Source organism: Girardinichthys multiradiatus, chromosome 6 (assembly GCF_021462225.1).
Source record: "Girardinichthys multiradiatus isolate DD_20200921_A chromosome 6, DD_fGirMul_XY1, whole genome shotgun sequence".
In the NCBI taxonomy this organism is placed as follows: Eukaryota; Metazoa; Chordata; class Actinopteri; order Cyprinodontiformes; family Goodeidae; genus Girardinichthys; species Girardinichthys multiradiatus.
Genome location: NC_061799.1, coordinates 5,331,064 through 5,353,878, shown reverse-complemented (window position 1 = coordinate 5,353,878; position 22,815 = coordinate 5,331,064). Strand labels below are relative to the sequence as shown.

Sequence of the window (22,815 nt, the reverse complement as noted above, 5' to 3'; positions counted from 1 at the left end):
ATTCTATTCAAGACCCACACGTATCATCTCTCCACATGAGTAGAATTCAAAGGGAAAACTCGCTGCCATCACCGTCCATGGAGAAAACAGAAACCAGGTGTAACACTCACACAGGGAGTGCTCTTTTCATAATGGCTGTGTGTGAGTGTGTGTTTCAGTGTTCAAATGAGAGCAAAGAACTTGCCTGAGAACAAAGGTAACATTCATCGTGCCTTCTGCATGGAAATATTGGAAACATGTGAAAGAGATTAATGTTATCTTCTCAGTTCCCATGGTACTGTCTACTATCTCAACTGCTGCAGTGTATTAAGCTCAACAGACAAGTACAAGGTCTTCAAACTCAAGCATTACAGCTAGAGTGTTCAAGAACATCAAGTTCCCAGTTAAAGTCATTATCCTGAAAACACTCCCTGAAAAGCTTATGTCAAACAGAAGCCTGCTGTACACCGTGTTGCAAGGAAAAAGATTCCACTCTGACATGCTCCTGTAAGAACTGGATCCTGGTTCTGCTTGTAGTCCAGCTGATAGGGCGGTATCAAACAGGACAACACACCTATGTTGTCTGCCACTTGCTAAAAAACTATACTTAATGAAGTTTGTCAATGATAGCAGGATGGGGGGTGGGGCCCTCATGGTGTGTTCTCATGGCATGATGAACTGCTATGTAAATCATAGTTTCACAGTAATTAAATTAAATTTTATAAATGAAATGTAGAACATAATTGAAGAGTTTATTTAAATCAGAAAGTAACAATTATTACTACTTCTTCTAAAATAATCCAACATGTTTATTATTGCAGTTATACATTAATTACTTCACTTTCTACAACTCATAGCAGTTAAGTTATTTTAGATTTTATTTTAGATTTTGCTCTCTTCATTCCATCATAGTAAAATGGAAAGAGTACAGAATGCCTGCAAACCTACCGAGACATGGCCATCCACCTAAACTGGATTAACATCAGTAATCAGAGAAGCAGCCAAGAAGCCTATAGTAATTCTGGAGGAGTTGCAGAGATCCACAGTTCAGGTGGGAGAAAGTGCTGATGGGAGAACTAGAAGTCATCCACTCCACAAATCTGACCTTTATCAACAGAGTATGGAGAAGGAAGCCACGAGTGAGAAAAAAACCTTTAAGAAGGCCTTTTTGCAGTTTGTCAAAAGTCATTTAGGGATACTGCAAACTGTTCCATTCAGATGAGTTTCAACATTGGCCTTTCTAGCTTACATGCCATCTGTGGAAGTAAACTAACATCGCACATCATCCTGATCAAACAAAATCTCATGATGAAGCATGTTGGTGGCAGCATCATCCTGTGAGGATGAGTTCCTTCAGTAGTAACAGAGAAGCTGTTAAGAACTGATGGTACAATGAATGGTGCCAGATACAGGGAAATCCTGGATGAAAGCCTGCTGCAAGAGTTGGGGCTGAGTGGAGGCTCACTTTCCAGCACCACAACAACCTCAAGATTTAGTCGGAGATACAATGGAATGGTTTAAATTAAGAGCTCCACAAAATATCTATTTGCAAATGTCATTGCAATACCAATATGTGCAACTACAAGGATTTTTTTGAATGAAATATTCTAAAGGCTGAGTGACATGCATAAAAAATAACTTCGATCAAAGTATATTCATGTATTGGAATTGCCCAGTAAAAGTCCACAATAAATCCAACTGGCAACTGGATGTCCACAGATGCGCTCCAATCAATCTGACTGAGAATGGGATATTTTGCAAAGAAGCTTAGGCAAAAAGTTCAGTATCAATACATGCAAAGCTGGTAGAGGCATACGCCAAAGCGATTAGATCTGTAAGTGCAGTGAAAGGTAGTTCTACAAAGTACTGATTAGGAGAACAATACACATGCATGCCACACTCACAATTTTTGTTTATGAATAAAAGAACACGCATCATTTTCTTTACATCCTACAAATCCATTTCATAAGACCCTGTAAAATATATTCAAAATTGTCATTGTGATGTAAATGTGGAAAAAAAAACTCATGGTATAGCAAAATTGCACAAAGCAATGTTGACTGAAAAATATTAAATTCAGTTTACTTATAGCACCAATTCACAGCACATGTTGTCTCAAGGCACCTAACAAAACAAGTTAATTCAATCAAATCAGACAGACAGATTCCAAGTCAGGTGAATACATTCCAGCTGATCCTAGTTATCAAACAACACAGTCAAACTCCGTTTATTATTCAAATTGGTTAAACAGTTTTCTATCTGAGGAAACCCAACAGATTGCATCAAGTCAATGAGTAGCAGCATTCACTCCTCCTGGATCAGCATGTAGAGACAGTGGCCAATTCACCATGAAAGACTGCACACAAAAGAGAAGGACTTGAAAACCTGAAGCTCATGATGTCATCAAGATACTGTTTATGCAAGAGACAGTTATTGTGTATTGAGCTTCACTGGATTACAAAAAATGTTTGCCCACAATCCTCCATAGGAGGAACATTCCGATGAGGTTCTTTACTTACTTCTCCACAGACCACACAGCAGTCAAACACCTCCTCAAAACTACTGTGCATTTAGGGTCATCACTTTGCTGGTAGCTACCTGTGTCACGTTGGATGTGGAAACTTGCTCAAATTAAGATCCCTTATGTTTTCGAACACTCTCTGTTGATCCAAGCTCTGATAAGAACTTTTTTAAGACTGACTAGACAAAAATGTGTTTTTTATTATCAACCGAGGGTCCGATCCAAAAGACACCAGTCACTGGAAACCACCCAGGAATCAAACAACAACTGAGCATGTGTGACGTGATGGACAGATGAGGTAACCTGTTGCATAAAAAAGCTACTGCTCAGCGACAGCTTCAGATATTTCCAAAAGTTAATGAACCAATCCTGAGATTTTACAAGCATTCCCTGCTTGCATTATGGTCTGATGATTACAAAACTGAGCAGAAATGTACAGGTGGTTCCCAGTCATGCATTTCATTTCTAACACGTCTTAAGGACAAGGCTTTAAAACAAATGGCATCAAAATATTTCCTGCCAAAACTGCAAGTCTTGCAAAAAAGGGAAAACCAACTCCAAACAAAAATGAATGCAGAAAATGTGATTACATATTAGTCAACTGTTTCCACAAAATTTCAATTCCTAAATATAAAAGAGAAAAACTAACCTTGTTCTTCAGTACAGAACATACTTTAACATAAATCAGTCAGTGTAAGCTCAAAGCATACCACCTATAGACACGTTTGGGAAACAGTAAATATTTTACCTTGTGTTTTGATGCCAAATGGAGGCAGGTAGATGCTGATTTTTGCTAGTCGTTTGAAGTTCCGATTAAGGAACATCGGTGCTGGTTTTATGAACCTGCAACAAAAGGACAAAAGAAGAAAAGCCATTACTTAGGATAAAATAAACAATACATGATGACCTTTTAAAACAGATTGAAGCAGAAAACCTTAAGAATGAGTTGTGCACTCTCTTTACACTTTATCAGTCATGAAACATTTGTTTTAATTTGCGCTACATTTGGAGTGGTGTTAATCACAAAGAATGGGATTCATAAAGTACTGGACCAAGTCTCACATTTTCATATCCAACAATAGGTCATAAGTAGGGGTGTAACGGTACATGTAAGTGGACCCAAAATTTTTTACAGCCTTTTCGGGTCAACACACACATCCAGTCAAGGAATACAGCATTGTTTAAAATATGTTCGGAAATAAATTGCAGAATTTCTCATTTCAGCAATCACTATCTCTACAGTCTGCTATCTGGGAAGATTGAGGTTTCTCATTCAGCTATGGTGACAATAGAAGAAGAAAAGTGGGTCAAAACCAAAGGTTTACATCAACGTTCTTCAACAGTGACGGTACTCGATTACACACCTGAGGCAACATCAAGCTGAATGAAAACATCCCTGTAGCTGCTGGTAGCATTCAACCAGTCCCGAATGCCATGTCCTTTAGTAGCAGGCATGCCACCACATACCGGTGCTGAACCACGCGGAGTTTGTTCCAGAGGCATTTACAGGTCCTTCTCAAAATATTAGCATATTGTGATAAAGTTCATTATTTTCCATAATGTCATGATGAAAATGTAACATTCATATATTTTAGATTCATTGCACACTAACTGAAATATTTCAGGTCTTTTATTGTCTTAATACAGATGATTGTGGCATACAGCTCATGAAAACCCAAAATTCCTATCTCACAAAATTAGCATATTTCATCCGACCAATAAAAGAAAAGTGTTTTTACTACAAAAAACGTCAACCTTCAAATAATCATGTACAGTTATGCACTCAATACTTGGTCGGGAATCCTTTTGCAGAAATGACTGCTTCAATGCGGCGTGGCATGGAGGCAATCAGCCTGTGGCACTGCTGAGGTCTTATGGAGGCCCAGGATGCTTCGATAGCGGCCTTTAGCTCATCCAGAGTGTTGGGTCTTGAGTCTCTCAACGTTCTCTTCACAATATCCCACAGATTCTCTATGGGGTTCAGGTCAGGAGAGTTGGCAGGCCAATTGAGCACAGTGATACCATGGTCAGTAAACCATTTACCAGTGGTTTTGGCACTGTGAGCAGGTGCCAGGTCGTGCTGAAAAATGAAATCATCATCTCCATAAAGCTTTTCAGCAGATGGAAGCATGAAGTGCTCCAAAATCGCCTGATAGCTAGCTGCATTGACCCTGCCCTTGATAAAACACAGTGGACCAACACCAGCAGCTGACACGGCACCCCAGACCATCACTGACTGTGGGTATTTGACACTGGACGTCTGGCATTTTGGCATTTCCTTCTCCCCAGTCTTCCTCCAGACTCTGGCACCTTGATTTCTGAATGACATGCAGAATTTGCTTTCATCCAAAAAAAGTACTTTGGACCACAGAGCAACAGTCCAGTGCTGCTTCTCTGTAGCCCAGGTCAGGTGCTTCTGCCGCTGTTTCTGGTTCAAAAGTGGCTTGACCTGGGGAATGCGGCACCTGTAGCCCATTTCCTGCACACGCCTGTGCACGGTGGCTCTGGATGTTTCTACTCCAGACTCAGTCCACTGCTTCTGCAGGTCCCCCAAGGTCTGGAATCGGCCCTTCTCCACAATCTTCCTCAGGGTCCGGTCACCTCTTCTCGTTGTGCAGCGTTTTCTGCCACACTTTTTCCTTCCCACAGACTTCCCACTGAGGTGCCTTGATACAGCACTCTGGGAACAGCCTATTCGTTCAGAAATTTCTGTCTGTGTCTTACCCTCTTGCTTGAGGGTGTCAATAGTGGCCTTCTGGACAGCAGTCAGGTCGGCAGTCTTACCCATGATTGGGGTTTTGAGTGATGAACCAGGCTGGAAGTTTTAAAGGCCTCAGGAATCTTTTGCAGGTGTTTAGAGTTAACTCGTTGATTCAGATGATTAGGTTCATAGCTCGTTTAGAGACCCTTTTAATGATATGCTAATTTTGTGAGATAGGAATTTTGGGTTTTCATGAGCTGTATGCCAAAATCATCCGTATTAAGACAATAAAAGACCTGAAATATTTCAGTTAGTGTGCAATGAATCTAAAATATATGAATGTTACATTTTCATCATGACATTATGGAAAATAATTAACTTTATCACAATATGCTAATATTTTGAGAAGGACCTGTAGTCACCAGGTGCACTGGTAACTAACGTACCACTTGTGAATGAACTTGTGAAGACAACTTGTGAATTGTGTAAATGTCTAAACATCTCCAATGTGATTTAAACTGTTTTTAGTATCAAATGTTGGCTAAGTCTTATTCAAAAGTTCACATGAAACATAAAAAGTAACATAAAACTAATTTATGTGGATTTATGGTTTAATCAACAAAAACTAAACATCCAGTCAGTTCTATTTTTTTAAATGCTAGAATATATGTGACAACTGATTAACTGCCAAACTTTTATGAAGTTCTTAACATCAATACCATGGTATTCCAAACCATGGTAAGATGCAGAGTGTGCACCCCATATTCATAGGCTATTAAGCCTCAGTAACGCAGTCTAGTGTGCAATTCCCGTCATTGGGCCTTTGCTGTATTTCCCTTTTTCTCTCCCACTCATTTCCTGTCTACTTACTGTAAATAAAGGCCACTGGGTGCCACAAAATCTACCAAAAAAAAAAAATCAAACCAGTCCTAGTTTAAAAGGTCTGGATTTCTCTGACAGTTTGGAGCACAGACTAAAGCAGCGCTGCCCTTTAACCCCCTGCTGCACACTACTGTGTCAGCTGGCTGAAAGAAGGCTCCCAGAATTTTCAATTGCTTTCAGATAAATTTGGCGGTTTGGAAACATTTCCAATCACAAAAACAAGGTGTGAAAACTAAAGAAGCGCCACCTTTCATTTGAATAAAAGTAATACTGTTTCAACAGGCAGCTGGCAAGCTCCAAACAGCAGCTCAGTTTAACATGCGACTGTAGGCTGGCTACCAGAGCAGACAGCCTGACTAACCAGCTCATACTAGCTTCTAATACCTTTGTTACTCAAAAAAAACTATAGAATAGTTGTGTAAGTGTATAATATTCTAAACAGCAGGTACTTGAATACTACTACTAAATTATAACAGATTTCTCTCATATATGTGATAGAAATAAATACATTACTTTAGCAGCAGTAGAAACAACTGTTGCTTTTGTGTTTTACTTAGGAGATAGATTTAATAAGCAATTAGCTTAGTTTTAGTTACTTTTTGTGTAAATGCTATGATACCATGAATTATGAACAAAGTGATCATACTGGCTATCATCGTGCCTATTCTAAAACAGGATGCTTATAAAATACAGATCTTTTGCAACCCATCCATGGTGTACCCATGACTGGTGTTAGGTAAAAGACCACCATCTTCTTTATTCTTTTACTATTCATTGAGATTAGGAGGTGTAAAATGGTTTAAACTCCTTTCAGAAACAAATCCAGTTAAGGTGGCTGATGGGTTTTTGAGTGCATTTCAAACAACCAGTGTTTTTAATGTTCTGGGACAGACTTCTTAAGGCATCGCCTCTTCCTTATCCTGTGCGTCTATGGAAGCCTGATTAATGGCAGGTTCGATATCAACAGAATAAATTTCCTCCATGTCTCACCTGTGACCCAAGTGCTGGGCTGTGTGCCACTTCTATGAGTGTGACTTCTGGATGGATGTGTGTTTTTATGACTTGCTGCGAGAGCATGAGGGATGTCAGAGGAGTGCACACAAGGGAAACAGTCTAATGTGTTTCTGATGTTTTTATTCTGAGGTCTATAAGGATATGGTCTAAATAACAGATGTCCAGAGAAACTGGCTGTTTGACTGTATTCAACCCATTTTCCATACGAGTGACTGGTTCTTTTCTTCCTAATCAGTGACAACCCAATACCTGAGAGCTAAGAGTAGCTCTAGCAACACCACCCAATGATGTGGAAGTTGGAACTGAGATAAGATGACTCAGATATTTTCAGTTTCACTGAAATGTCAAAAAAGTCATATGAAGCACAAAAGATGTTAGAAGATTCTAGAAAGGAAAATATTTCTATGGAGGCTTGTTAGGTATTTATTCAGGCAGCTATTGTTGAACAGGAGGTGATACTTTCAGCAGAGAACAGGAAGCTGAAGTTGTTACAGCAAATTTACCTTGCTGTATTCTTTTGAAGGTTCTAACTCTATCCAGCACAGATCATGATGGATTAGGAAATGTTTTCAATCTTTCAGAAATCTTCCAGTTAAGGTCAACTAAATCAACACGGAGTACACACAGGAAATTACAGCTGGTAATGCCAACTGCCCTGGTAGTGTTAAATGCGGATATGAATAAACGTATGGTAAAGACAGATCAAAATGTCAACATAATCATCTAGTCTGTTTTAAAATATTAGTGGAATCCTGTTTAACTCCAGTGTGTGTAACACTGTTCTGGTGTGATGTCTCCTCTGCTTCTAAAACAAAACAGTCATTTATAACAGGATAATAAAGAGATAATTAAGTTAGAAACAGAAGTTTCATCTTTAAATGATGCTGAAAAAAATTAATATGTGATATGGTGCACATCTACAATTTAGGGTGGAATAATCTGTGCCGTAAATGACTTAAGATTATTAGTTGGGTTTTATCTGCACACATCTGTACTTTAACCTGAAGAGATGCACAGAGAGAGACTGATTTAACTTTGAGCTGTTTCCTAAGACAAACATTATTTTAGTTTAAAATAAACATTTTATGTTAAGGAAATAACATTTTCAATCTTTGTAGAAAGTAGAAAAGAGTATTTTGTGATATACAGGTTCTTAAAGTAAAACCAGAATTAGAACTTTCTGATCTAGCTGTAAAAAGTGGTTTTACAGAAATCCGCAGTAAAATTGTATGACTGGTGCATCTCTACATTTGGTAGCTGGATGCACACGTAGTGCCTTATAGAGGTTTTAAAGGATGATGCATTAGTTTGCATATGATCAAAGTTATGCTGAGACTGATCATAAGGACCGTAGTGTGGTTCTCTTCCCAGAACCAGACCACCAGCAATGCATTTCTCGAATGCTACTAAAGGCCTGATGTCTGGTACTCAGCAATAAATACACACATTCGTGGCAACCTTAAATTTGGACTCCCTCTGCTTCCAGAAAACTTTCACTAGCAAAGACATTTGGGACTGGGAAACCAAAAGTAGACACAGAAGAGTACACACCTTCCTTTCTCAACAGGAATCTTGGTATTATCATAACACTCCGACGGACTCATATGATAAACATGAATCCCTGAAATGCAATGACTAAACAAGGCTGACATTATAGAACGACCTTCCGGTTAGGTTGGACTTCTTCCGAGCAAGGCAATCGGCTTTTGATGTCCTCATCAATCTCAAACTTTAAAGCATTCGAGCAGAGCCAGGATGAGATGAAGGACTCAGTTTGGCTTTTACTTGTCCTCACATCACCTGACAAGAGCACACACACACAGACTTCTGTCCTGCCAAAGCAAGAGGATATTTATTAAATTTAAGCCTTGTGAGGCCAGATAGGGCGATAAATAACAAAGACTTATTATGAGTCACCGAGCCCTGACCAACAGTCAGTCACAGACATCCTGACAATGCAGACAGACATGGGGGTGCTTGATGTTAAAATAAAAGTGAATGCTCCCAAATCAGCCAGAAGGCAGGGATGCATTGTGCTCATTTCCTTTACAGGGTCCATCTCTCACATGCAGTATTTTCATAACCATGCCACTTGAAGTTCACAGCCAACACTTGATTTAGGGATCCAACACAAACAGTTTTGGGTGAAGCGGAGGGGAGAGGGAGGTGTTTAAAATAAATTGGGACTCTGCAGGGCAAGGGGCTTCAGAGAAGACAAACAAGGAGGAAGCAGGAGATGATTAGAAGGGGAGCCACAGGACCTCAGTGTCAGAGGTTAAGCAGCTTTATCCAAGCACTGCACTGTGGGCCACACCCATATAGATAGGACATTGGACAATATATTTATTGAATTATTTTCTCTTAATTCAGAACAAAGCTAACAACATTGTATTTAATTGGTTTATTCTATTTGAAATTTTACACAGTGTATTACACACCTAACATAATCTCCAACTTACAAACCTCCACTTGGCAGAGCACTAATTGTGCTGATTGACCTCTGTGACTGCGATGAAGGTGGTAATAATCAGTGGGCTCCATGTTGTACAGTACTTTCTTCTGATACGTGCAGCTGACTAGTTGAAGTAAGCATGAACGCGTAGCTGATCATGTAGGTTAAGTTTACTCTGGGGAGCATGGTCAAAGTTTTCTCAAGACAGCTTCAGTTTTTTCTAGCAAGCCATTTGTGTGGAGCCATTTTTGTGTCGACACTTAAAATAAAATCATGGTAAAAAGCAAGCACAACTCCTTTTCAATTATGAGGTTTTATTTATCAGAGTTCTGTTGTTTTTACCAGGTCTTAGGCTGGATCAGTGCGTCATTAGGCATGTTTAGATGGACACAAGTAATTGGAATAAAGTGCGTCATGTAAACCCACCAATCAGGATATTCTGATCGGATTTGGCTCGACTTGTATTCCGAATGAGAGGGGTGCTTTATGCCAATCATCAATCCGAGCCGCGAGCATGTCAACAGTTGTCCAGATCATGTCATACTAATTGTGGAAAACTGGCATGACCGTGCCTGTGTCCCATTCAACGTGCTGCATTTCCACCTTTAGTTGCAAAACTTATCTCATCCTGTAACACAGGAACAGCAACAGTGTGTGCTGCTGAGCCTTAATGAACTTTAGTAACCAATAATGCTTCAATTGGCCTCAGAGCCTGAGCTGGGTCTATGCCGGTCGCTCATAACCAACACAGTTCCTTGTTTGTTCAGCCACTGAAGAAGTTGTTCTAGGTAAATGGGACAACTCTGTGCGTGTCAAAGTGCTTTTACTCTGAAACTTGGTGCATGTAAACACATGTAATGATCGGATTATTTGATTTTGTAGCAATATAAACATTGCATTCGGATTTATCTATTTCAATCTGATCAAGACATTTTGGGCATGTAAACATAGTTACTATTTATTTTTACAAAATTGTAGGTGTGGAACCAGTGTTTGAAAAATGTACTCCTTTACAATTTCAGATTAATGAATGGTGTATGCATCAGTCAGATGCTGCTGATTAAATAAATCAACTTGATCAACAGCAAAAGAGATCGCCTCTATAAAAGCAGGGGTCTTTGACAGTCTACTACTGTGAAGCATACAGGTGTGTGTTACAACAAAGAGGTTACAACAGTTTCCAATCATGAGGAGTGGAAATCAAAGCAGGTCTGTCAAATCAGATCTGCTCACACAAATTACAAAAAACAGAGTTCCAACTCTCTCATGGTCTGAGGATGATAAATGGTAAGGTTTACATGAACATTTAGTACAGAGTTGTTTCTACTCTATAAAAGGATAATGGCAGCACTGTTAAAGTATGCTGAATTGCACGTGAACAAGATGCAGTCCCAAATTCCTAAAAAAAAAAAAAAAAGAAAAAAGGTGAAATAGCTCTTTAGTGCTGATAAAAAGCAGTGATTCAGGTGCCAACTTCAGCATTATCCTGCCAGCCACAATGTATGAAGATGATCAGTTTCCTTTTTCTATTTAGTGCCTGAAGCATTGCCACCCAAAATTCTATTTCTATGAAACATTATTCAATTCAATCCACTTCAAAAATACTTTATTAATCCTGAAGGGAAAGAGGTTCCAGAGGAGTCCCCAGAACAGAACCAGCTTTTCTATCAGCTTGTTGGAGTTTGTTCCAAGTCCCTGGCTCTGATGCTGCTACCCCAGCAGATGATGGCAGAAGAGATCACACTCTCCACAACAGACTTATAGCAGATATGCAGCATCTTGGTGCAAACACTACATCAGACCAATTACTTTTAATGCAGAAATGTTAATCTACTAAAACGTATGCCCATAAGATGGACATAGAGTTAGTCATGCTTTTTTTGCACGACTGCCATGGCATGGAGGAGATCAACCTGTGGTTCTGAGGTGTTCAGGAAGCCTGTGTTGCTTTAACTGCAACCTCCAGCTTGTCGGTATTGTTGGCTTCATTGTCTCTTGTCATCCTCTTGCCAAAAATTCATTCACTAATCACACCTTTTCCACCAACACGGTTCAAAGCCCATTCTGGTTCCCATACGTGATTTTGAACCCGTTACGCATGTTTCCACAGATGAAAACTGGTTTCAGTGAGCTAACTTTGGTTCAACTCGGGTACTGCAGAATACTTGGTTTTTCTGTGCGAACCGCAACGTCACCTGTGAGCGGCTCAGAGCTGAAGACAACAGAAGCAACAAGTACAGCTGCGAAGATGAAGAACGTACCGTTTAAACATTTTTTATGTTATAAAAACAAACTAAACACACATTGTATAACTGCTTGTTTCAGTGTCACTCGCAGATGCTGAACATATGCAGAAGAAAACATTAAACATACCGTTGGTCTCATTTCCTGTATTAACCTTAGTTTATGGATGCTCTCCTTTTGCATTAAAAGGAACAATGCTGAACTGTCTCGCTACCACCATCTCCACCACATTTAACGCCCACTGCTAATGACTCATTCTTGGATCCCAACACTGGTTGAGTACCGAAGCATGTTTCCACCAAACACCAAAGTTCGAAGGCATCTGAATCGAAGCGGTTCAAGAATGAACAGTTCTTTTGGTGGAAAGACGCTAACAGGGATTTCAGTCAGTCCAATAAGTCACAGTGACACCATAGTCAACAGAGTAGGTATTGGTACCTTCTGCAGTTTCATCTTCTGCTTGAAGATATGTCTCCACAAAGCTTGTCAGAGGAGGGAAGCATTAAATGTTTCCAGGTAGATGGCTGAGCTAACTTTGGACTTGATAACACAGGGGACCAACAGCAGATGACAAGGCTCCCCAGATCATCATTGACTGTGGAAACTTCACACCGGACATGGATTCTGTGCCTCTCCACTCTTCTTCCAGACTCTGGAACCTTCCAAACAAAATGCTAAATTTGCTGTGATCAGCAAAGAAAGGTTTGGGCTCCTGACCAACAGTCCTTTTTGTGCTTAACCCAGTCAGGGCATCGCTGACGTTTCTGGTTAAGGATTGGTTTAACAACAAAGATGCAACACTTGCATATATCCTGGCCATGTCTCAGTGTGGTGAAGCACAGACTCCAACTGCATTTCACACCTCAAGTCTCATCAAAACACATGAATGGTCTTCGCTTCACAATGTTCAAGGCTGTGGTAAGCTTTATTGCTTGTGCAGCTTTTTTCTCCAATGGATTTTTTTCCTTTCACTTGACTTTCCAATAATGTGTTTGGATACACCACCCTAAAAAGTCATTTTATTAACAAGAGTTTTTTGGCTGTCTCTGAACAACTGTCAAGTTGACCGTTTTCCCCATGATTGTGTAAATTGTTGCAATAACATACAATTTCTATATAATTTGTTTAATTAGTGTTACATGATATTCAAACTTATTGAGAAGTTGGGGTTTTATTAGCTGCAAGTCATAATCATCAAAATTACCAGACAGACTTTTGTTTTTTACTGTCACACTATAATCCTGCTTAGGGGCTAATGTTTAATTGCTCTGTAAAAAAAAAAAAAAAAAAAATAGGGATGTGAATACATCCCCTAACTAGGCCAAGTACTCCTTTGTGGTGCCACTGGCTCTTGTTCACCAGTGTGGAAAATTGCTCATGCTTAGTTCTTAGAAAGCTAATAGAACAATGTCCTATAGATCATGCTGAGATGCTGCACAGCAGATAGATGCCCAGAGGGGTTAAAAAAAAAATCAAAAGAACAAATGAAATTAGGCTCTGGAGGACTGTGCGGAGCGTGTGGGTTGGCTGGTGGAAAGCTCATGATGAATCAGGACAGGAAGTTCGTGTCCCCCATAGAGAAGTCTTTAAAGACTCTATGATATGACAGAGGAAAGATGGGAGACCTTGTGTTTGGGTGACAAATGTTCTATTGTGTACCGGGGGAATACAAGAACACAGTTGAGTTTGTGTGGCTGAGAAGTAGACGATAAAAACACGATTGATAGTAGGATCAGATTGGACAGGAATGCGGAGGATTTTCTATGTCGGACTAAAAAGCCTTTAGGCCCAACTGGCTTTAGGAGTGACATCATGTATCTTGGTATGCCCAAGAAGTAGCTCATCTCCTATTAGCATCTAGATAGAAATCCATAAAGAAATCTTAGGATCTGGCTTTTGTATAATCCTTTTCATATATCAAAAAATGCACATAGAAAAAGCAGAGAACTCACTTAGGATAGATGGATGTCATCTTGGCTGCTGCGTATCCTGGTTTACACACCCCTTCGCTGAGGTTGCCATACTTGTATGCCAACTCCGGTGGCCTATACATTAACAGAACACAGGGAACATTCATCAGACACTCCATGATAACTCATTACAAGTTCTAGAAACAAATTTGAAACCTCAAAACTGAGCTTGTCAAACATTCTCCAGGAGAGACAGAACTGTCGATAGCTTAGGAAGTTGAATAAATGAGTGACAACGTTTCGTCTCATCAGTGTGTGGCAAGACAAAACATTTAGACTTTGTTTAAATAATCAAAACAGCAGTGCTAGGTCTAGAACCTCCCGATTAGCACCACGATCATTAATAATCTGATGTGCGCCATGATTCTAGTTCAAATAAACAGGGAGGAGGAAAAAGGTCCAAGGTTTCTGCTCTATGGGAGGTCCAAAGTCAGAGTTGGCAACAGAAAAGGCTCAACTGGGCCTTGTTTGCACATACTTTGCAGCTCTTACATTCTCCTTTACAATATTTCAATTCTACTTAAGAGCACGTGCAACAGAAAAATACTTTAACTTGGTGGGAATTAAATCCGTGAACCACTTTTTGTATTCCTCAGGCTATTAGCATCAAATAAATGTTACAAACTAATTCAAACCTCCAAATTACCACCTCTTATATGAATTACAACAATAGATGGATGTGCTACATTATATAATTAATGATATAATAATAATGATATAAAGCAAGTCATTGTTTTTTTTTTAAACTGAACTCCGAAAATCCACCTTAAAGTGTGTGTTGATGGAGAACTTAGATGGTGTGTGTGTAGCATGACAGTTCTGTAAGGTAAAGGCAGCTTATTAAAGGCTCCATGATGAAGATCTTACTATAGCACTTAAATCACTTACCATATATTTGCAATTGTAACCAAATGCATTCGTTAGAATGTATTTTTATGTACGCTATCATGTTTCCTTAGTGATTAATAGCCAATTATTAATAAATATTTACAACTTAACAACTTTAATGTCCATGTAGGAAAAGACGGCATTACCTGGATGCATGTGATCGGGAAGAATGGCCTCTCTGATCTAAACCTGAGTGGGATTTGGTTGTTTGAGTTCTGCACATGGCACGGAATGTCCGTAACAAACACCATAGTTGGGTTTCAAAGCCCAAGCTGTGTGTGGTCCAACTATAAGCAGGTTGCAACTATGAGACCCGGAACATTTTTCAGTTTGGGGTCCAACGCACTGCATTTCATGCCAATTATGTCCACTGGAAGGAAGGACATAACTTCTAAAGCTGGAGCCTTGTCTGATGTTTTGTTCAGTTGGTGAATGTCAGAGAGTGACGATCCAGTTATTAAGATAGAAGCCATGTTTTCAGCAATAATACTATAACCCATTCTGTCCCAGCAATAACACTTCAGATCTTACAATATGTAAGTTAACTAGAACGTCTATAAAACGGTACGACTAAATAATTTTTAAGACATGTTGCCAAAGAAAGATTATGACCCTGGGAATCAGCTGCCCATGCCCTTGTCTGCCACACAACCCCAATGGGCTGAGCCCGGTTAAGCCCTAGGATCCAAGGTTCGACAACCAGGTTCCAGCAGACAATTTGCTGGTTTTCTGTTGAAGATCAAAACAAATACTGTAGCTTTGTATCATGAAACTGTGGTAGTGTTCCTGAAGTTCGCCTTAACGTGAGAATCTTATAATAGTCCAAGCCTGGTCGAAACAATAGAAAGAATCATAAAACTCCTACAGTCAGGTAAATGACAGTGTGGGAAAGGCTATAAGAGGAGAAGCATTCAGGTGGTGCAATGAAGACATCAAAGTGTCAAGCAAAAAACTCCAAAAATGAACTTGTTTCTTCCTTTATATGATCCATATTGCTATGCTAAGGACGGTTGACTTGTCCAGGGTGTACCCCGCCTTTCACCCATCCACTGCTGGAAATATTTAGCCTCCCAAAAACTCTGCAAGGATTAAGCAGTTCTAAGAATTGACTAATGAATGGATGTTCAACACCAAATAGTTACAGGTGTACGATTCCATTTTTTTAGCCAGATGTTATGTCACATTTATGACTTCAAAATATCCAGTGCAGAACATCCATGAATTTGTCCCACTGAATGACTATTTTTGTAAAAGAAATATACTCACAGTTTTGTTTCCAGCTGCAGCAGAAAGCCCTGCTTGTCGTACACTGCACAGCGAAAAAAAAAAAAAGACATAAGTCCACGAAGAACATGCGAATGAAGAGTGTCATCTTTGCTAGGGACTTTCTGCAGACATCCACATCACTTCAACTACCAGCTCAATAACTGTAGTTGTAAACAACAAGTGTGGCTTTCACAGGGAGAACAATGCAGCATATGAAAAAGTAAAAGCATCTGGATTAAGGAGTCAACACAAACAAGCAAAGTTAGGTAGAGGCCAGCCAAAAACCATCTGTTGAGATAAAACAACAAATAAATAAACATTAGAAAACTGTTGGAGATCACCTATGGGCATCCAGTAGGTGTTTGAAGCACTGAGTACACAGAATAGCACAGAAAACCAGAAGAAAACATATTTGAAGTGAAAATAAAAGTTTAGTTTGATTTGTGAGATTTCAGTGTTTACTGCAGCCTTCCATTGAAAATTATTCAGTCCATGACATTTCAAAGAATGTCATTTGTATGCAACACATGTGACATTAGTTTAAGTTAGACATAGTGCAGTATTACTCCTGTACGGGTGTGAGTCTTGCCTTCAAAGAGAAGCTGGCGTACAAAGATGAAGAAAAGGACAATGGCAATGCTCAACAGGTAATTGAGGAAGAATCAAAGCACTGCTGGGGAGAGTGGTCGCTCGCAACAAGCAAGGTGAGGGCGTTTGTGTTTTGGAGTTACACTGAGAAGCATCACACAGCCATGGTGGAGGACAAGGCAACATGGAAAATACTAAAGCAGAGCTTTAAACAGTAAGAAAAAATGTTGCACAGAAAAAAACCTCCTGCTTCACTGACATTTCTTACCAAATCAAAACAACAGAGGGCAGTGTTGTCTTACACTGGAGAAGGCTGTCCAATTCATCACTAACTGTTAACTTACTTGAAACTGTTTCAATACATAATTGAGCAATAGATCTGATTGACAAACCTTCCTAATTTCTTATAGACAGTGAACTAGTTTATGACCATAAAAGGGGCTGCATAGCTACACCAGAGTTTTCTAGGATACTGTAATTTCCTGTCTAAGAGTGCAGCAACAGTGAGGAGGAGGCGGCTTTGGCTTGCGGGGCAGCACATGTACCTGAGCTTACTATTCGTCCAGCGGTGATGTCATTTCCCAGCTCTGAAACAGAAAAGGGTCATTGAGCAACATTTGAGTTCAGATGAGGCAGAATTGGACTTGTAAAATGAGGCCAATAGCAATTGTTAAATATTACAGAACCAAAGGTGGAGGGGATAAAAGGTTAGTGGCATCGGTCCCAGGAGACTGAATTAGATTTCAGAGCGTCACACATATTCAAAGCCTGAAAAGCTCCACCGAAGTGGAAAATTAACAGCAAGAAACCCTAATATGATCACTATGACGAGAAATTAAGATGCACCCGTGAAGAACAGATGAGGGACTGAGCACAGACATTTTAGACAACATAAATGTTTCATTTAAAGTACAGACAACATAAAGGTGAATATAGAAATTAGTCCGTGCTTAGTGAAGAAAGATTTAAATTCCATGAAGTGGGGAGGGACCCGTTAGTCAAGTCACCTGCAATCCTTTTCACTTCAGCACCTTTAGTCAGCTCTACAGTTGTCTCCTCTGCATCTTTCTCTGTGAACAAAAGGGGTTAACACTAAGATCATTGTGACTGCACAGCAACAGTCATCTCAATACCCATTTACCAAAACCTAAGTAATGCACAACACATTTTAAATGAATAACAGCTATATCAAAATACAAACAGTAGCTGCACAATAACAGACAAGGAAAGAATGAAAGAGTAACTAAAGGCAGGCATCGCTGTGAGACAAGCATTCTCATGTCTTCCATGCAGGGTGCAGCCCTACTATACTCCCCTACGCCACAAATTAGAATGAGACTGGATCACGTGGAATTGAGTGGCGGGGACAAAACACACTAAGCTTAAAGACAATACTATCCTGCTCGCCAAACAGGTCCATCTAATGCTCACAAGCCCTCGAGGACTCCGGTTGGACACCTCTGCACTAGAAGATTATGTTACACCAAAACAACAACATAGACAACACTTAGTCAGTGATAGCCGTCATGCAGTTTGGTCCCCACGGCATATTTTCACGAGGTTGGCATGTTATGTAGATGAAGTGAGCCTGGGTTTTCAGTCAATTTGTCTCCATATCTGTCATCTGAACCAGTGGTCAAAGCAAACTAAGTTTAGGAGGTATGAGAAACACTTTCTGTGCATAAATTAATCTACATTTTCTCATAAGACTGTGAACAAGTGATCTCTTATTGAGCATTAATGTTGTCTGACTTTTCTTTCGAGAGAATAACAGAGAACTAATTCTACAATAGGGGCCTACCTGTTCTCCAACCACAACAGCTGTTTTTTATTCAGGGCAACATACTTGTTACAGGTTTAAAACATTAAGTTCTTATTGTCTCCTAACAGGCAGGTAATAAATAGGTTAGCACACATGAAATGTCCTCAAATTGCACATTTTAACATTTTTCCCCCCAAAACCTTCAGTCAAGCATTCCTATTGGTCGAGCTTAATGGCACACACACCCAGGGTTTCTGTGGACATCCCACTGCATTCTTATTGCACTCTAGAAGATCTGCAAAGTCCATCCATGCCCTAGCTATTCTTACAGCATGGTCTTAGTCATGTGTAAAGGACCCACCACAGTAACTGACATCATCTTTTTTTCTTTACATCTGTGCCAACACTGAGAATCAGTTGTCGCCATTATAGTTAAATTAATGTTTGATATTCTTTTAGGGTTTGGCACGGAGTACCGATTTCCTTTTAGTTTCAGCCCATGTAACTTAATTCAGTTCAGATAAAAGGGGAAAAGCTGGACTGTCAGTGAGCGATCGTCTTCACAAAAAAAAAGACAAAAATAAACGTCTCAACCCTGAGTTAAAATATCCAAAGAACAGCTGTGCTGCCATTTCATCCAGATGCCAATGATTAGTCTGACAAAAAACCTGGAAAAAGACAGCACAGATTTCTGTAATATATAAACTTGTGTTCCTTCATAACAAACTGCAAGCACCACCTGACCTCCTCCCATGAGAGCTCAGAAAGATCCAATTCGCCAATTAGTAAACCTCAACCGGTCCAGCTGAAACTGTATAGGTGGATCACTGCACCTTAGAGGAGAAAAGGCGATCCCTGAGGTTGAAAACTGAGCTGGGGTCAAGAATATTTATGGCCGGCTTCTTGTGCAGCTGTTGAGCTCAATGCTAATAAGATTCAGAGCAGAGGGCTGGAAAAGCACACATACCAACTTTATAGCAATATTAGTGTGACCTACAACAGATTGCCTCTAAACTGGTCTAGACTTGAAATAAACTATCTCAAAGGTTTTTTTTCTGGTTAATGGAAACAGGCATTCATATTTTCCCCACTGTACTTAGTTTTAACTTTACCCACTATAAATAGCAGTAAAAAGAGCTAGCTTTAAATAACACTGCGGTGGCAAAGCTAGTTCTTTATTTCCTCAAGTAGAACAATCTCTAAAATGACAATAAAAGGAAAACTGAAGGAACGTTTGTTTTGTTGTTGCCTGTTGTTGTTTGCTAGGTTTAAGGCGTAGTTAGAAAGCTTTAAACCTTCCCTGATTAATAAATAGACAACTTAAGCAGTTTGTGTGTGTTCCTGTGCTAATCCCGAGAAGATCATTATTTTCTGCTTTTTAATATCTGTCACAAAATGGATGTAACTCCATGACACTGTAGTCGACAGTCAAAACAAAGATGGTGGTAGAAGTTCAGCCTCCATCACCACGAGTTGCCGATTCTGCATCCTTCTAAGCAACATAAAATGTATTAAAATCAAAAACATCATCAAATCCAAAAGGGGAATTAAACATGTCTGTAGCTTAAAATATCCAGGTTTCTTTAAAAGAGCCGTTGTAGATGCTGAAGGCTGTGGGCAGGAAGGATCTCCTGTAGTAGATCTGAAGAAGCCTCTGACTGAAGACACTCTGTTGTTGTATTGCAGTTTTGCGAAGGGGATCATCAGGGTTCTCCATCATGTTCTTCATTTGATGATGCATCCTTCTTTGTACAATCATTTCCAGAACATAGCCAGCCTTCTTTGTCAGGCTTGTAAAGCCTGCTTGCTTATCCCTGACTCTGATGCTCCTAACCTGACAGATAATGGAAGAAGACATTGCACTCTATAATCATCTACTCTGATGAGATGATCGTTTCCACACTATGTCATAAATGTGGTGTACTTGGTCCATATCTGGACAACCAACAACAAACTTGGACACAAAATAGGTTGCTATAGTCTCAACACAGCAGTGATGTTCTATAGACCTTACCTATAAAAAAGGTACAAATGTGCAATTACTATGAAATAAACATGACATGAAAGATTCTCTAAATTCCCATGTGCCCTAGAGTCACCTTCAGATATTTTCTCTGTCTCTGACATATAAACAAATGTTCTACTGAGATGTATTACCCATCATTAAAAAAATAGAATTCCTTCAGAGGTGAATCTGAGCAGACATGGACAGTCTCTGCTCTGATTTCCAATAACATTAAACATTATGAACTGGTAAAGTGGTCTAGAATATCTCCTGGATGGAAGCAGATCAAACTTTTGTTTGGTCAGTGTTACCGTGCACTGCTGGTGAAAAACCTTTGTTTTTTTTAGAAATGAACTTTTTTTTGTTTTGTATATTTATTTTTATGGTTGTTTGTGTGTTGCCCTGCGATGGACTGGTGATCTGTCCAGGGTGTACCCCGCCTCTCGCCCATAAACTGCTGGAGATAGGCACCAGCTCCCCCGTGACCCACTATGGAATAAGCGGTAGAAAATGACTGACTGACTGACTATTTATTTTTATTTGTTTATCATAAAATGATTTACTGCATGAATGTAAACAATAAAAAATCTAAAAATTAAAAGGATGCTCTTTCACTGCTCCTTTTTTCCCCTCTCCTCCTTGCCTTACACAGTTACATATTGGTTGAGCAGAAGATCTTTGTGATGGACATCTCAGCAGAAGTACATATGAAACCTGAAGCGGACACTGATTACTCTAAATTTTGTTCTTGGTAGAAGTTAAAGATGGGACACTAACATTAATTTTGTTTTGTTTGTTCCTTATTAAAATGCCTGCCAAATATCTCGTCATTTATCATGAGTGCAGAGCTCCTCATTCTATTGCACAATGTGTGTATGCCTATGTGCATAATTGCATTACTCGTATAAACTGCCAAAGAGAATCCTTTGTTAAAAGTCCAGACTATAAACACAATGAAGAACACCAAACTAGAGTTGCATCATTTATCCAATCACAATCGTCATCGTAAACACTTGATATATATTAGTAGTGACCAAGATGTTAACGCTTACAAAGATTGATGGACATTGGACTATACAAAAAGAAAGAAGAGAGGAAAACCCTGGTTAATGTAATGGATATTGTAATTGCGTCCAACAATATTATCGCAATTACAGGTTTTTCTGACATCATGAATTATGTCACTCATATTTTCCTGATATCACGCGGCCCTAACAAAAGAAAATAAATGACTATTTTGTTATGCAAGTAGTAAATAGAGTACAACTAAATTCTCCATAAATAAAAGTTCATTTTGACAAAGTGCTGTTGTGAAGCGCCAGTTCAAGTCTTCTGTTAATCAAAGGTTTCATCTGCGATACAGATGGAACATCAGTTTTATTGGTACCATTACATAACAGAAAAAAAGACAGTAGGTCCAGATGTACACAAAGTTAGAGAGCAATCTGTCTTTAAACACACAGCTTATTGGCTGTTTCACCCCTGCCAACACAAGATCCTGCTTTTGTATAGTTTGTATAGTTGGTTTTTTTTCCGCAACTATTTAGCACATATGCAATGTTCAATACACCAAAAATAAAATGGCCGGTATGTAATTAGAATGGAAGGTTACACACCAAACTAACATCATAATTAGGTGCAAAACTGAAAAAGTCTCATCTCATTTAAAATAGCTTTACCACCAGAATAAAATTAAAAAAAAAACGGTGGATGACCGTTTTTAGAATACCCCAGTTCATTACAAACAACTCCATCTGTGATACAGTTCATTCAGAAACATGTACAGGTTGGCCTCCTACATAGAAGTATGTGTTAACATATAATCTGCTTTGTTTTTGCCACTCTGACCCTGAAAATGTTTTCCCAAGTCTGACTGTGTACAGAGGTCCAAGCCAACAAAGTTAGATAGCAATCTTCTAGCACCCTCTGCTGGACCCAAGTGGGAACACCACCAAGGAATCAACAGCAGTTTCATAGGAGCTTCTTTCACAAATTAGATGTTTAACTTTATATTCTTATTTGCACTGTGAAAAAGAAGATTTTTTTCTCAAGTTTTGATATTTGATTTTAACTTGAAAAGATATATTTCTCATTATCAGAAAATAATCTAGACTTGTTAATTTTGATATAGTTCTGTGACTTTTTAACCATTTCCAAACAATCTTAAAAAATCCTTTTTTACAAACGAATTAAATTCCAAGACACCAAAGGCCATTGGAACATGCCTTAACTAGGGTTTTTCAGGGAGATACAGCATCTTGTCAAAGAGCAAAGATGCCTCAAACATGTCTAGTCAGTACAGATCCTAAATTTGACTATGTTTCTGTAAGGAGCAACAGTTGGTAGCACTGTTGCCTTGAAGCAAGCAGGTCCTGGGTTTGACTCCCAGCCGGTGGGTCTTTCTGCATGGAGTTCACATTTTCTCCCCATGCATGGGTGGGTTCTCTCTGGGTTTTCCGGCTTCCTCCCACATTCCAAAAACATGACTGTTTGGATCATGGGTTTCTCTAAATTGCCCTTGTCCAGGGTGTAGCCTGCCTCTC

At 39.4% G+C, this 22,815-nt stretch overlaps 1 protein-coding gene across 5 annotated transcripts in view; it reads right to left on the bottom strand.

The window, feature by feature from the left end:
- The window catches only part of st3gal3b (ST3 beta-galactoside alpha-2,3-sialyltransferase 3b), an 80,267-nt gene that overhangs the window by 49,456 nt on the left and 7,996 nt on the right, over positions 1-22,815 (bottom strand). For 3 of the 5 annotated variants that reach the window (XR_007038772.1, XM_047369119.1, XM_047369118.1), the window contains exons 3-7: positions 17,513-17,575; positions 17,051-17,092; positions 15,918-15,960; positions 13,746-13,838; positions 3,249-3,343 (exon numbers count right to left, since the gene is read on the bottom strand). Coding sequence is in view for 4 of the 5 variants with exons in the window: in XM_047369119.1 (XP_047225075.1) it covers positions 3,249-3,343; positions 13,746-13,838; positions 15,918-15,960; positions 17,051-17,092; positions 17,513-17,575 (336 nt within the window). In the remaining variant the exon portion in view is untranslated. The remainder of the gene's footprint in view (positions 1-3,248; positions 3,344-13,745; positions 13,839-15,917; positions 15,961-17,050; positions 17,093-17,512; positions 17,576-22,815) is intronic. The other 2 variants (XM_047369120.1, XM_047369121.1) reach the window with 2 other exon arrangements.